An 11,955-nucleotide genomic window follows, 5' to 3' on the forward strand; every position below is an offset into this window, starting at 1 on the left:
TTAATTAGGGGGTGATATTCACGATTTTTTTTACAAAAAAAAGGGAGCAACGATATTTTGAGCGCAACTTGTAGTCTTTTAATGCTGAAAACTTAAAAAAAAAACAAAAATAAAGATTTTTTTTAAAAAGAAGTGATGAGCTTTCCTTGAGAAGTGCTTCATTTTTTGGTTATTTCACGTTGAAATATTTGATTTGGAATTTGACGAATAAGAAACTTCCTTTCATTAGCTACAACTCTGCTTCTAATGCGTATATACATATACTTCACAGATACACCATTTTTTTCACCTTTTTATAGTCTATAGTTTTGCTGAAAATATTTTTTTCGATAAAATACTTATGATACTTTTTACATTATTTCCTAAAAACCTAAAAGCCGCCTAAAAACTTGTTTGTTTTTTGTTCACCTGTCATAGTTTTGCTATTTATCACCTGTCATAATTCCTGTCATTTGACATTTTCTACTTGTTCCACTCATTATAATGTCTATTTGGTGATAAATAGCAGCCTGATTTTTGCATCAGAGTTTAATGAAAGGGTCACAAATCAATTGGAAGTTCTGTCGCACAAAACACATGTGACGTTTTCGTGGTCTGGCCGTTCCAAATTTTTAACCTGTTCCACAATTAAAACTTCCCCTGTTCCAGTGTTCCCATATATCAAAGTTTGTCCGACTAGACACCCTTAAGCTATTAACAAATTTTCAGCTTGCTATTAATCAACTTTTTTTTCATACGCGGGATCCAGACCTAATATTGTATGTACTTCCTTTATTTTTTGTTATTTCTTTTCGGGTACATTATGTTTTAAATATCTACTATAGTTTTAAGAAAGTTTTATGATGATATATTTATCAATGACCAGGTACTGACCAAGGTGTGGTGAATAGCTAATTTTGGTCATACTTTATGTTTTTGATAGTGCTGAAAACGAAAATGAGGATTATTTTGAATTTTATGTGGAGAAACGTTGTCAAAATTGCAATTTTACCCTAAAAATAATAAAAAAAAGAAAAATGAAATCACGTTTTTCTGCGTTTAACGCGCTGCAACTCTTTCATTTTCATATTTTTTTTCTGAAACTTTCATAGCATGTATATATTTCTTACCTTTCTTAAGACATTTTAAGAATTTTTTAAAGTAAAAGGTGGAGATTCCTGAATTGCAACGTTTAATCGCAAAAGTTGAGTGACGAAATTTGAAGTTTAGCTTCTTACTTGCGTTTATGTTAAAACATAGAGTACAAAGAAGTTTTCTGGAAAGTTTTAGATCAAAATATTTTATAGAAAAAAAAATGGGTGGTGAATGGCTAATTTTGAACATACTTGTGTTGAAAACGAAAGTGAAGACTATTTTTAATTTTAATTGGGCGAATACTGTAAAAATCGCAATTTTTCCCTAAAAATAAAAAAAATTAAATTACGTTTTTTTACGTTTAGCTCGCTACAACTATGTTCGGTTTTAATATTTATTTTTGAAATATTTACAGCATATATTTCTCAGATTTCTTAAGACAATAGGGCCTGTTGCAAGCTTTAAGTTTTATTACAATAAAATGTATGAATTTTTAAAGTAAAAGCTAAATTAGGAATTTAGCTTTTTAATCACGCTAAATTTTAATGTCGAGGTTATAAACCCCCAAAATAAGGCTTATATCTCGAGATACTGACCACGGGTGGTGAAGGGCTTATTTTAATCTTACTATGTATGTTCTTGATGGTGCTGAAAACGAAAATGAAGTTTATTTTGAATTTTAATTGGGGGTCATTCACAAAAACTCAGTTTCACCATAAAAATAAAAACAAAAAATCCACATTTTTCTCCCTTTAACTCGCTACAACTATGTTTGGTTTTAATATATTTTTCTGAAATTTTTATAGCATACATTTTTCACCTTTCTCAATGCTATGGGGTTCGATGCAATAACATCCTTCAGTCTTATTCTAATAAAAGTAATGAATTTTTTAAAGTAAAAGGAGAAGATTTGTGAATTGCAAAGTTAAATTGCAAAAGTTGAGTAACAAAATTCGAAATCTAACTTTTTCGTTACATTTAGGTACCTTAAAATATAGAGAACAAAGAAGTTTTATGAACAGTTTTTGATCAAAATGTTTTATGGACAAAGTATGGTGCAACTTTTAATTTTAAGAAAAACATGATTTGATTTTTTTATTGTTACGGTAAAATTGCGATTTTGACAATGTTTTCCCACTTAAAATTCAAAATAAACTTCATTGTCGATTTTCAGCACCATCAAAAACATAAAGTACGAGAAAAATTAGCCATTCACATCCCATAGTCAGTATCTCAAAAAATTAGCGTTATTTTGGGGATTTATAACGTTGATATTAAAAGTTGTACCCATTTTTTTCTATAACACATTTTGATCTAAAACTTTCCAGAAAACTTCTCTTTAGGATAAAGGTAATAGGACTCTATGTTTTATAATAAACGTAATTTGAAAGCTAAGCTTCAAATTTTTTTGCTCAACTTTTGCGATTAAACTTTGCAATTAAAGAATCTGCATCTTTTTCCCTATTCTTGAAAGCAGTGGTTCCCAACTTTTTGTCTGGCTACCCACCTTCTGATATTTTTTCATATTCGTGACCCATCCCTCACCCATGATGATATATATATACCGGATGTCCCAATAAGAATGACTCTCGGCCATATCTCAGGAACCGTTTATAGTACAGCTTTGAGAAAAAAATATTTATAACAAAAGTTGCCTCGGGAAAAGCCTGGAAATTATTTTCATATTTGTAGGTCCACCGCTAGAGGGCGTAATTGAATATCAAAAATTAAAAAATCAAAATTTTACAAAATTTACCTAATGAAAGGGCACTGGAACTCCAATCATCGTATTCTTCATAAAATTCTGCGCATATTTGATTTCACAAGTTTAAGTCTACCTTTGCAAATAAGAGGTGGGGGTAAGTGGCTGTAAGTCCGGTTCTGCTAAATCGAATTTTGCATAATTGGTCTTGTTGAAAACAGCTCTTTTTCGTCAATGTAAGTGTCTTGTTTTCGAAATAGCCTAATAAGTAATAATATGCAAGCTGAGGCGTTATTTAATTATTTTCAGAAATCTAGTTTTCTTTGGAAAATATTAAATACAGGTATGCATTTTTAATCCTGTATTGCAAAATTAGACCAAATTAGCAACATAATACCGAACACCACATGTCGATACCTTTTTTCTATCTCGAGATATCTTAAGAAATGTGTCAATTTTAAACATAACTCTAACTGTCACCGGTAAACGGCGTTAAGGAAAAGTAGCGTAAGTTATTGTGCTATGAAAAAAACAAATAAACATTTTCCAGATGTAAACGTATATAAATAATTAAAACAACAATAAGACAAACAACACTAAAAAATATAACAAAGAAATAAAACCAACTACTTACTTAGTCTTAGTGACTGCCTAAATGTTCAAATTGTTGCCCATCATTTTCGATGCAAGCATTTACTCCTTCAAGAGTAGATTGAATAGCAACAGATTTAACTGTTTTATACTTTTATTTATGGGGACGGAGTAAAAAGTTTTTGCCGCTAGGCCCACAACGCGAGAAAACATGATCTAGAATCTAGAGAATACGAAACGCCATTCAAAGCATTGCGAAAGCAGAAATTGAGACTGCTGTTCAATCTAGTCTTGAAAAAGTAAATGCTTGCATCTAAAATGATGGGCAACAATTTGAGCAATTAGGTCGTCACTAAGTAAGTAGTTGCTTTTATTTCTTTGTTATATTTTATAGTGTTGTTTCTTTTATTGTTGTTTTAATTATAATTATATACGTTTACATCTGGAAAACGTTTCTTTGGTTTTTCCATAGCACACTACTTTTCCTTAACTTCGTTTACCGGTAACATTAATAGTTGTTTAAAATTTACACGTTTCTTAAGATATCTCAAAATAGAAAAAAGGGATCGACATGCGGTTTTCGGTATTATGTTGCTAATTTGGTCTTATTTTGTAATAAAGGATTAAAAATGCATACTTTTATTTAATATTTTCAAAAGAAAACTAGATTTACGAAAATAGATAAATAACGCCTACTAGCTGGCATATTACTTATTAGGCTATTTCGAAAATAAGACTCTCACATTGACGAAAAAGGGCTGTTTTCAACAAGACCAAGTATGCAAAATTCGATTTAGCAGAACGGACTTACAGCCATTTTTTCATAAGAAGGTTCCCATTCACCCCCACCTCTTATTTGCAAAGGTAGACTTAAACTTCTGAAATCAAATATGCGCAGAATTTTATGAAGTATACGATGATTGGATTTCCAGTGCCCTTTCATTAGGTAAATTTTGTAAAATTTTGATTTTTTAATTTTTGATATTCAATTACGCCCTCTAGCGGTGGACCTACAATTATGAAAATAATTTCCAGGCTTTTCCCGAGGCAAGTTTTGTTATAAACATTTTTTTTCTCAAAGCTGTATTATAAACGGTTCCTGAGATATGGCCGAGAGCCATTCTTATTGGGACACCCGGTACGTAATTCAGCTACTGTAAAAGCTACGCCGCGACCCACCTGAAATCCGCCCGCTACCCACTAGTGGGTCGTGACCCACCGGTTGGGAAACGCTGCTTTTAAGCATTTATAACTACTATTAATAATTATTAGAATAGGATTGAAAGCTTAAAGTAGGTCCCACTGTCTTCAGAAAGGTGAGAAATATGTACTATAAAAATTTCAGAAAAAAATATTCTAATGGCACAAAGTTGTAGAGAGTTAAACGCAAAAAAACGTAATTTAATTTTTTTTTATTTTTATGGTAAAATTGCGATTTTGATAATGTTTTCCCAACATAAAATTCAAAATAAACCTCATTTTCGTTTTTACCACCATCAAAAACATGGCGTTTGACCAAAATTAGCCATTCACCACACCATTATTAGTATCTAGAGAAATAAGCGTTTTTTTGTGCCGTTCGTCTACTAGTCATAATCTTTTACTCCCTCGTCAAATGAAATATTATGTGCAAATTGTAATTAATCGAATAATGGTGGGCCGCAACAATGTTGTGAGCGACAGATTGGGCCAAAGTGAGGTTTTAATGCAATTAGTCTAGGCTAGTGATGTGAGTTGTAAAATTACATAACTTACGTTACATAAATTACACGTAACTTACGGTAATATTACATGATACCCGTAACTTAATGTAATTTATGTAATTTTTGGAATTTACGTAATTTATGAAATTTAACGTAACTTATGATAAATTTACATAAATTACCGTAATTTATGTAATTACTGGTAAAATTACATATATTATGGCAACTTATGCGCGCGCAATTGTCGTAAGTGCGGTGCGCCGGTGCCGGCGCGCGCGAACCAGTGGGTGCTATTACGCTCGTCGCTCGTTAGTCGTTCCTTAGTCTGAGTCAGGCAGGTTATGTTTACATTTCTGTTATTGTATGTGTAATGTGTATGTATAAGTTAGTTTTCGACTGTTCTTTCTCTATTCATTCACGCAGCGTTGGTTACTTTACATTTATTTATAAGGAAGCACAGAAACTATAAGGTAAGAAATATATTATTTCTACAAACAGCAAAACACGTGCCGGTGATGTCCATAGCAACCTTAGATTGGGAAACACAGGGGCGGGCCTATCGCATATCGACTGTACGTTAAATCTAACGCGCGTCATTTTATATGTGGCTACAGTACTTAATTCTGAATTCGGTTTACCAAGTTTTATTCGATTTTTTAGATTAGTTTACTGTACAATAACTATAAGAATGATAGGAGCAACGGGGTACTTGTGCATGTAGCATGTGTAATTGAATTACACTGACATAACTTACTAAATAAAAAATTTTGATAACGTTGAGGGCAAAATAATGTAGTTGTCCGATCCAGTATTCTGCTTATTCGAATTTCATTAAATTGTTACACAGATTCAATTTTAATCTTTCTTCTATTTAAGGATGCCTAACAATTTTTTATGCCCTCGTGCCCATCAAATACTTTGAAAAATAATGTTTTTTCCCTTCTTAATGTTTAAGTCTACCTGAATATTTTTTTTAGGTCATAAAACATGGTGAAACGTAAGACAGATATCTGGCTTTATTTTGAAGTGTTACCTGCGGGTTCTTCTAATCAAAAGACCATAAATGTGAGGTGTAAATTTTGCAAGAGTGTACATGCAAAAAATGCTACAAGAATGAAATCTCATCTTCAACAATGCACTTATGTGCCGCATATGATAAAACTTAAATTCAATATTTTAACTCCAAAGTCAAAGGGGAATCACTCTAAATTTCCATTTGAAACATCCATGAAAAAGATCACATCGGCAAAATTGGATAACGATAACACTGATGCTGCTTGTACATCATCAACGGTTTCCACAGCATCAACATCTGCTTCTGATAACATTCATGTGGAAACACCTGTTTGCACAAAAATCAACAGAATACAATCATTTTGTGATCGAATGACACACGAACAAAATAACGAATTGAATATTTTGCTTGCTAGAGCTATTTACACCAGTTCAGCACCACATTCAATTACCGAGAATGAAGATTGGAAATTGTTTTTTAAAAAAATTAGACCTTCATACACCTTACCATCGAGATATATGTTATCAAATCGTCTCCTGACCGAAGAGTACGAGCGAGTTGAAGTTCAAGTTAATGATAAAATTAAGCAAGCTGACAATTTATCATTGCAATGCGATGGTTGGTCCAACTTGCGAAATGAAAGTGTAATTAATTTCATTGTTACAACACCCGAACCGTTATTTGTCAAATCAGTACTAACAAAAGCAGAGAAGCATACCGCAGAATATATAACAAAATTAATGGTTGAAGTTCTGGAGGAGTATGGACCTAAAAAATTTTTCGCTATTGTGACTGATAACGCAAAGAATATGAGGAAGGCTGTGAGACAATGTGAAGAGATGTATCCCCATCTTGTATCATACGGCTGTTTAGCGCACACATTACATTTATTGTGCAGCGATATTTTGAAATTATCTTCAATAGAGACACATTTGTCACATATTATACATATCGTTAAAACTATTAACCAGTGTCAAGTACTGAGAGCTCAATTCACAGAAATAAGAAATGAGATGAAGTGTGGAGTGTCTCTTAGCCTACCTGTAAAAACAAGATGGGGTTCACATGTAAAATGTCTTCAAGATCTGACTAAATGCAAGTCCGTCCTACAACGTCTAGCAATATCTCCAGATAAAACAATTCAAGATAGAATACGCAGCGCAAAAGCAAATTTACTTGATGAAGGATTCTGGATAAATTCTAGCGCTCTTGTTGAATTGCTTAAGCCAATTACTGAAGCAATAACACGTCTTGAAGGAGATTCTTCGTCAATTCATTTGGTTTGTGAAACTTTCGCGAAAATCGGTAGTAACATATCTACTCATTTAGAATGCGTGAAACTAACGGATTGCGAAAAAACAGAAGCGATGGATAAATTTATATCAAGGAAGGAATACGCCCTTCAACCGATCCATTTTGCCGCAGACTTACTAAACCCTCGGTCTGTTGGTGCAAATTTATCATCAGCCGAAAGGATTGAAGCGATGAAATACATTACTACTATGTCAACCACGACCACGATAGAGATTGGTGATGAAGGAGTGTCAAAGATTACTGAGGATTTAGGAAACTATTTAGCTAAAACAGACTTTTTTGGCGAAACATTTTTATGGAACATACTCGATAATGTCTCTTTGGTTACATGGTGGAAAGGATTTTGTGGACATTCATGCCTCTCCAAAGTTGCAGTCAGGATATTGACAATGCCGTGCACTTCTGCGGCAACAGAGAGAAGCTTTAGCTCCCAGAGCAGCATTCATACGAAGAGAAGAAATCGCCTAACAACTCAAAGGGCAGCAAATTTAAATTATATACAATATAATTCAAAATTGCTGAAACGTTCACGACAACATCACATACAAAGTCAATATCCTATAGAAGAGACTGTACAGAACAACGTTTCGATAGAAGGTAGAAACTTACAGAAGGAGATAGAAGTAATTGAAAACCATATTTCCGAAGAGGAAGAATTAGACGAGGTAATTTTAAATTTAGGCATTTTTTAGATATGTGATATGTGCATGTGATATATGCAGTTTGCTTCTTTTCCGATTTTCCAATGCATTCCACCGTTTTCGAATAAAAAATTATAAATCTTATGTTTTCAGACAATATCATCATGGCATTCAAATACAACAGGAAATGGAAATTCCGACGATGATTTTAATTTTGCTGACTTTGCAATGACCGATGATGAAATTGATCAAAGAATGGAAACTAGGGAACAGAGACCAGCACGCATTTTGAGACAAAGCAAAGTGAACATTTTAGAAAACGTCTTAATGAAATCGGTAAATTAGTGTAAACACATACATATTTATTGTTTATATTCCAAAATTATCAATTTCAGGGTAAAGGCACAGAACAACCCCAAAAAAAAACGGAAGTCGAGAAGGATACTTCAGATGCCGAAAACAAGGTAGTTAGATCTGTATATATTATATTATAAACCCATTATTTTTACTCTCTATGTTTACACTTTCCTATTTAATTTCAGGATGCAGTTCTGGATTTGCCGGAGATAAAAAAAATTACACAAGGCTCATTGGAAGAGCAAACAATTGAAACTTCGACGTTTTATAACAAGAAGGTCTCCAGTTGTCTGCGAAAAAGGAAGTTGTGATTTATAAAAGCCGCTTAAAACAAAACTAAAGAACCTATGTTTTCATTTCTTTATTATTTGTATGTATTTCTTATCCACTTTTCTTTATTTCATAAGTATGTAGTTACTTTGTGTTTATTATATTCAATATGAATGCAAACAATTGATTTTTTAATACAATGAACATAAATTACATAAGTTACATAAATTACATCTGGTTTGTAATTTTTGGGTAATTTTACACGTGTAACTTACAATTTCTGAAATTACACGTAATTTCACATCGCTAGTCTAGGCGCCAGAGGGGTCACCGTGTCCTTTTCAATTCTGATGGACAAACTCAACAGTTTCTTATGGATTTTTGGCTGCTGATTACGAATTTAGAGGGTGGATTTCGATCCGAGTGGTCAAAAAATTGTTATAAACAATTTAATTGTTTATAAATTGTTTATAAGGCAATAAACTAAAAGATATAAAAAAGAATGTTTCAAATAAAATTTGTTCGTTAATAAAAACGAAGAAAAAAACGTTTACTAAACATAAATCCAACAGTTAGAACTCAAGATATTTTAAAATTAGTGCACAATGCAAATTGCAAATTGCAAAATAAGTATTTTTAGAAGCTTTATCGATCGTAACTCAGTTTCTATGCATGCAAATGAGCCCTAGTAGGCCTTATTTTAAAGCTTCGTTAATCGGCTTCCAAACAAAGTTTGTTAAATTACTTTATTTTCATTTGTTTTAAAGTTATACCAGTTTGAAATTATAATTAAAAAAAAATTGTACATTAATTTGTTTATAAGGGTTTCAAGTAAAGTTGAGTTATAAACATTTATACTTTAATTAACAATAATGGTAGAAAAACTCAAAAGGAACATTTTGAGCTTTTTAAAATGTTCGTTTTATTTTTGGTCAAGATATCGATATTTTAATGGCGCGCTAGAGGCGCAAAATCGGCTCACAGTCAAGTATGTAAGTATTTTTCGACGCTTTATCGATCGTAACTCGGCTTCTACATATAAAAATGAGCCAATATGTAATATCTATATAAAAATGAATCGAGTTCTTTTATAGCATCCTCATTGCATATAAGACGAGCATTTATGTTGTGGCGGCATACACACAATTGACGTGCCTTGATGATGTTGCAGAAGAACTAGATCCACTTTATATGGATATCATTATAGATAATTAGACTCTGAGACTCCAGAAAGTTTTAGTTTTACTGCCTATAAGAACAGACTTAGTACCACCATGTAACTGTAAAAATTGCTTTAAGAACTTATGCAGAAGTAAAAAAGCTGAAATTCTCTGTATATCTCGATGCAGATGCATGAAAGATAATGTTTGTAAAAATAGTATTAATAAATAATATCAACTTAATGTTTAGTTATGTTTCTGAAATATTAGTTTTTAATGTTTTCTTTTCTCATTTAGTACAAAAAATAGAAGAGAAAATAAATAGAATGAAAGGTGATACTAGTAGCCTAATTAAATAAAAAAAAGTTAAAATGTAAATTCGTACAGGTTAAAACAAATTTTATGTCAAAAAAAAAAATACTTTTTTTAACTGCTGAGGTAATTAACTTATTAATGAAGGTCTATGGGATTTTTTCTGCAAAGATAAAGGGTAAATCTTTCATATAAGACTTACCAAATTAAATTTGACCCCCTATTTATTTCAATAATTGTATATAAAACTTTAAAAACAAATTTGCCAAAAATTATTTTTAGCGTTTTAAATAAGCCCTATAAAATATCTTGTTTTACAGACTAAGTTGCGCTATGCTACCAGTATTAAGCAAAAAAAAATTGGTCGAAAAATATTTAATATTTTTTGAGATATTGAATTTGTTTATTAAATGTTACTATATTTTCAATTGCAAAAACGCGGTTGTTGCCAAAGAAATATGTACCTGCTTAAGATCTATTTATTTTATGTATATTTTCGATAAATGTATTGATAAATTAAAATTTCAATTAAACTCCCCCCTAAAATGGCATTTGAAAATTATTCAAATTTGTTTATAATTGGTTTTTTTAATAACGTCGCGGGGATTAAGTATTTCGAAATGCCGTTTCGATAATTGGATTCCTGGGAATTTTTTACTAATTGACAAAATTTTTTGTCGGTTTTTCTTCTTCTTTTTTTTCTTGGAGTTATATTACTACGGGGGCTTTTAGGGTTAAATTTTATTAAGAATGTCGAATCTCTAAGTTGTAGATTCTAGACCTAAAAATATTAAGATTTAACTTAAATCTCTTCTATAAATTGTGGCTACTTACTGAGTTACAGGGTGTTTTATTTAAAAATTTAAACATTATTGTTACCAAGTACTTTAAAACTATTTGACGTATCCTTATCATACTTGGGAGAAAGTGTGTCTATTATACACCCTACTAAATTGTGATTAATAAACGTTTCTAGCTAGTGCCAGAGGCGTACGGCAGGTGATAGTGAATGATTGACCCTCCCCAATTTCTACGCCACTGAGTGAATTACTATTTTAGCGAAATTTTTCGATTCTCCAATACTTTGTATGTAAATAACTTTATTGATATCGATAAAGTCATCAGTTTGAGAGATATTGGAAGTTTAAAATGAATGAATGAATGAATCAAAATAACTATGCCGTTTCATTTTTAACGTCAAATATCTCGAAAACTAATGACTTAATAGTTACCAGTCAAGAGTATATTATTTACAAAGAAAATAATGGAGAATCGAAAAATTTCGCTAAAATAGTAATTCCCTCAGTGGCGTAGAATTTGGGAAGGGTCAACCATTATCTATCCCCTGTCGTACGCCTCTGGTAGTAGCTAGAAACTTTTATTTATCACAATTTAGTAGACTGTATAGTACCCATACTTTCTGCCAAGTATGATAAGGATACATCGAATAGTTTGAAAGTACTTGGTAAAAATAATTTTTAAATTTTTAAATAAAACACCCTGTAACTCAGTAAGTGATTTAATTTAAGTGATTTTAGACCAATCTTAATATTTTTGTGTGTAGAATCTACAACTGAGAGATTCGACATTTTTAATGAAACTTAACATTAAACGGGCCCGTAGTAATATAACTCAAAGAAAACAAAAAGGAGAGGAAAAAAAAACAAAAAATTTGTAAATTAGTTAAAAATTCCCAGGAACCCAATTATCAAAACGGCATTTCAAAATATTTAATCTCTGCGACGTTAAAAAAAAACAAATTATAAACAAATTTGAATAATTTTCAAATGCTATTTTAAGGAGAAGTTTAATTGAA

General features: G+C 31.5%; 1 protein-coding gene across 1 annotated transcript; it reads left to right on the forward strand.

Moving 5' to 3' along the window:
* The first annotated feature begins 8,009 nt into the window (after nucleotides 1–8,009).
* On the forward strand, nucleotides 8,010–8,809 carry LOC126887828 (uncharacterized). The gene is made up of 3 exons (XM_050655693.1): nucleotides 8,010–8,376; nucleotides 8,436–8,504; nucleotides 8,583–8,809. The coding sequence occupies exons 1-3, from the start codon at nucleotides 8,269–8,271 to the stop codon at nucleotides 8,706–8,708; spliced, it is 303 nt and encodes a 100-aa protein (XP_050511650.1). The 5' UTR covers nucleotides 8,010–8,268; the 3' UTR covers nucleotides 8,709–8,809.
* Nucleotides 8,810–11,955: the final 3,146 nt, after the last annotated feature.

This window comes from Diabrotica virgifera, chromosome 1, assembly GCF_917563875.1.
Source record: "Diabrotica virgifera virgifera chromosome 1, PGI_DIABVI_V3a".
Lineage (NCBI taxonomy): Eukaryota > Metazoa > Arthropoda > Insecta > Coleoptera > Chrysomelidae > Diabrotica > Diabrotica virgifera.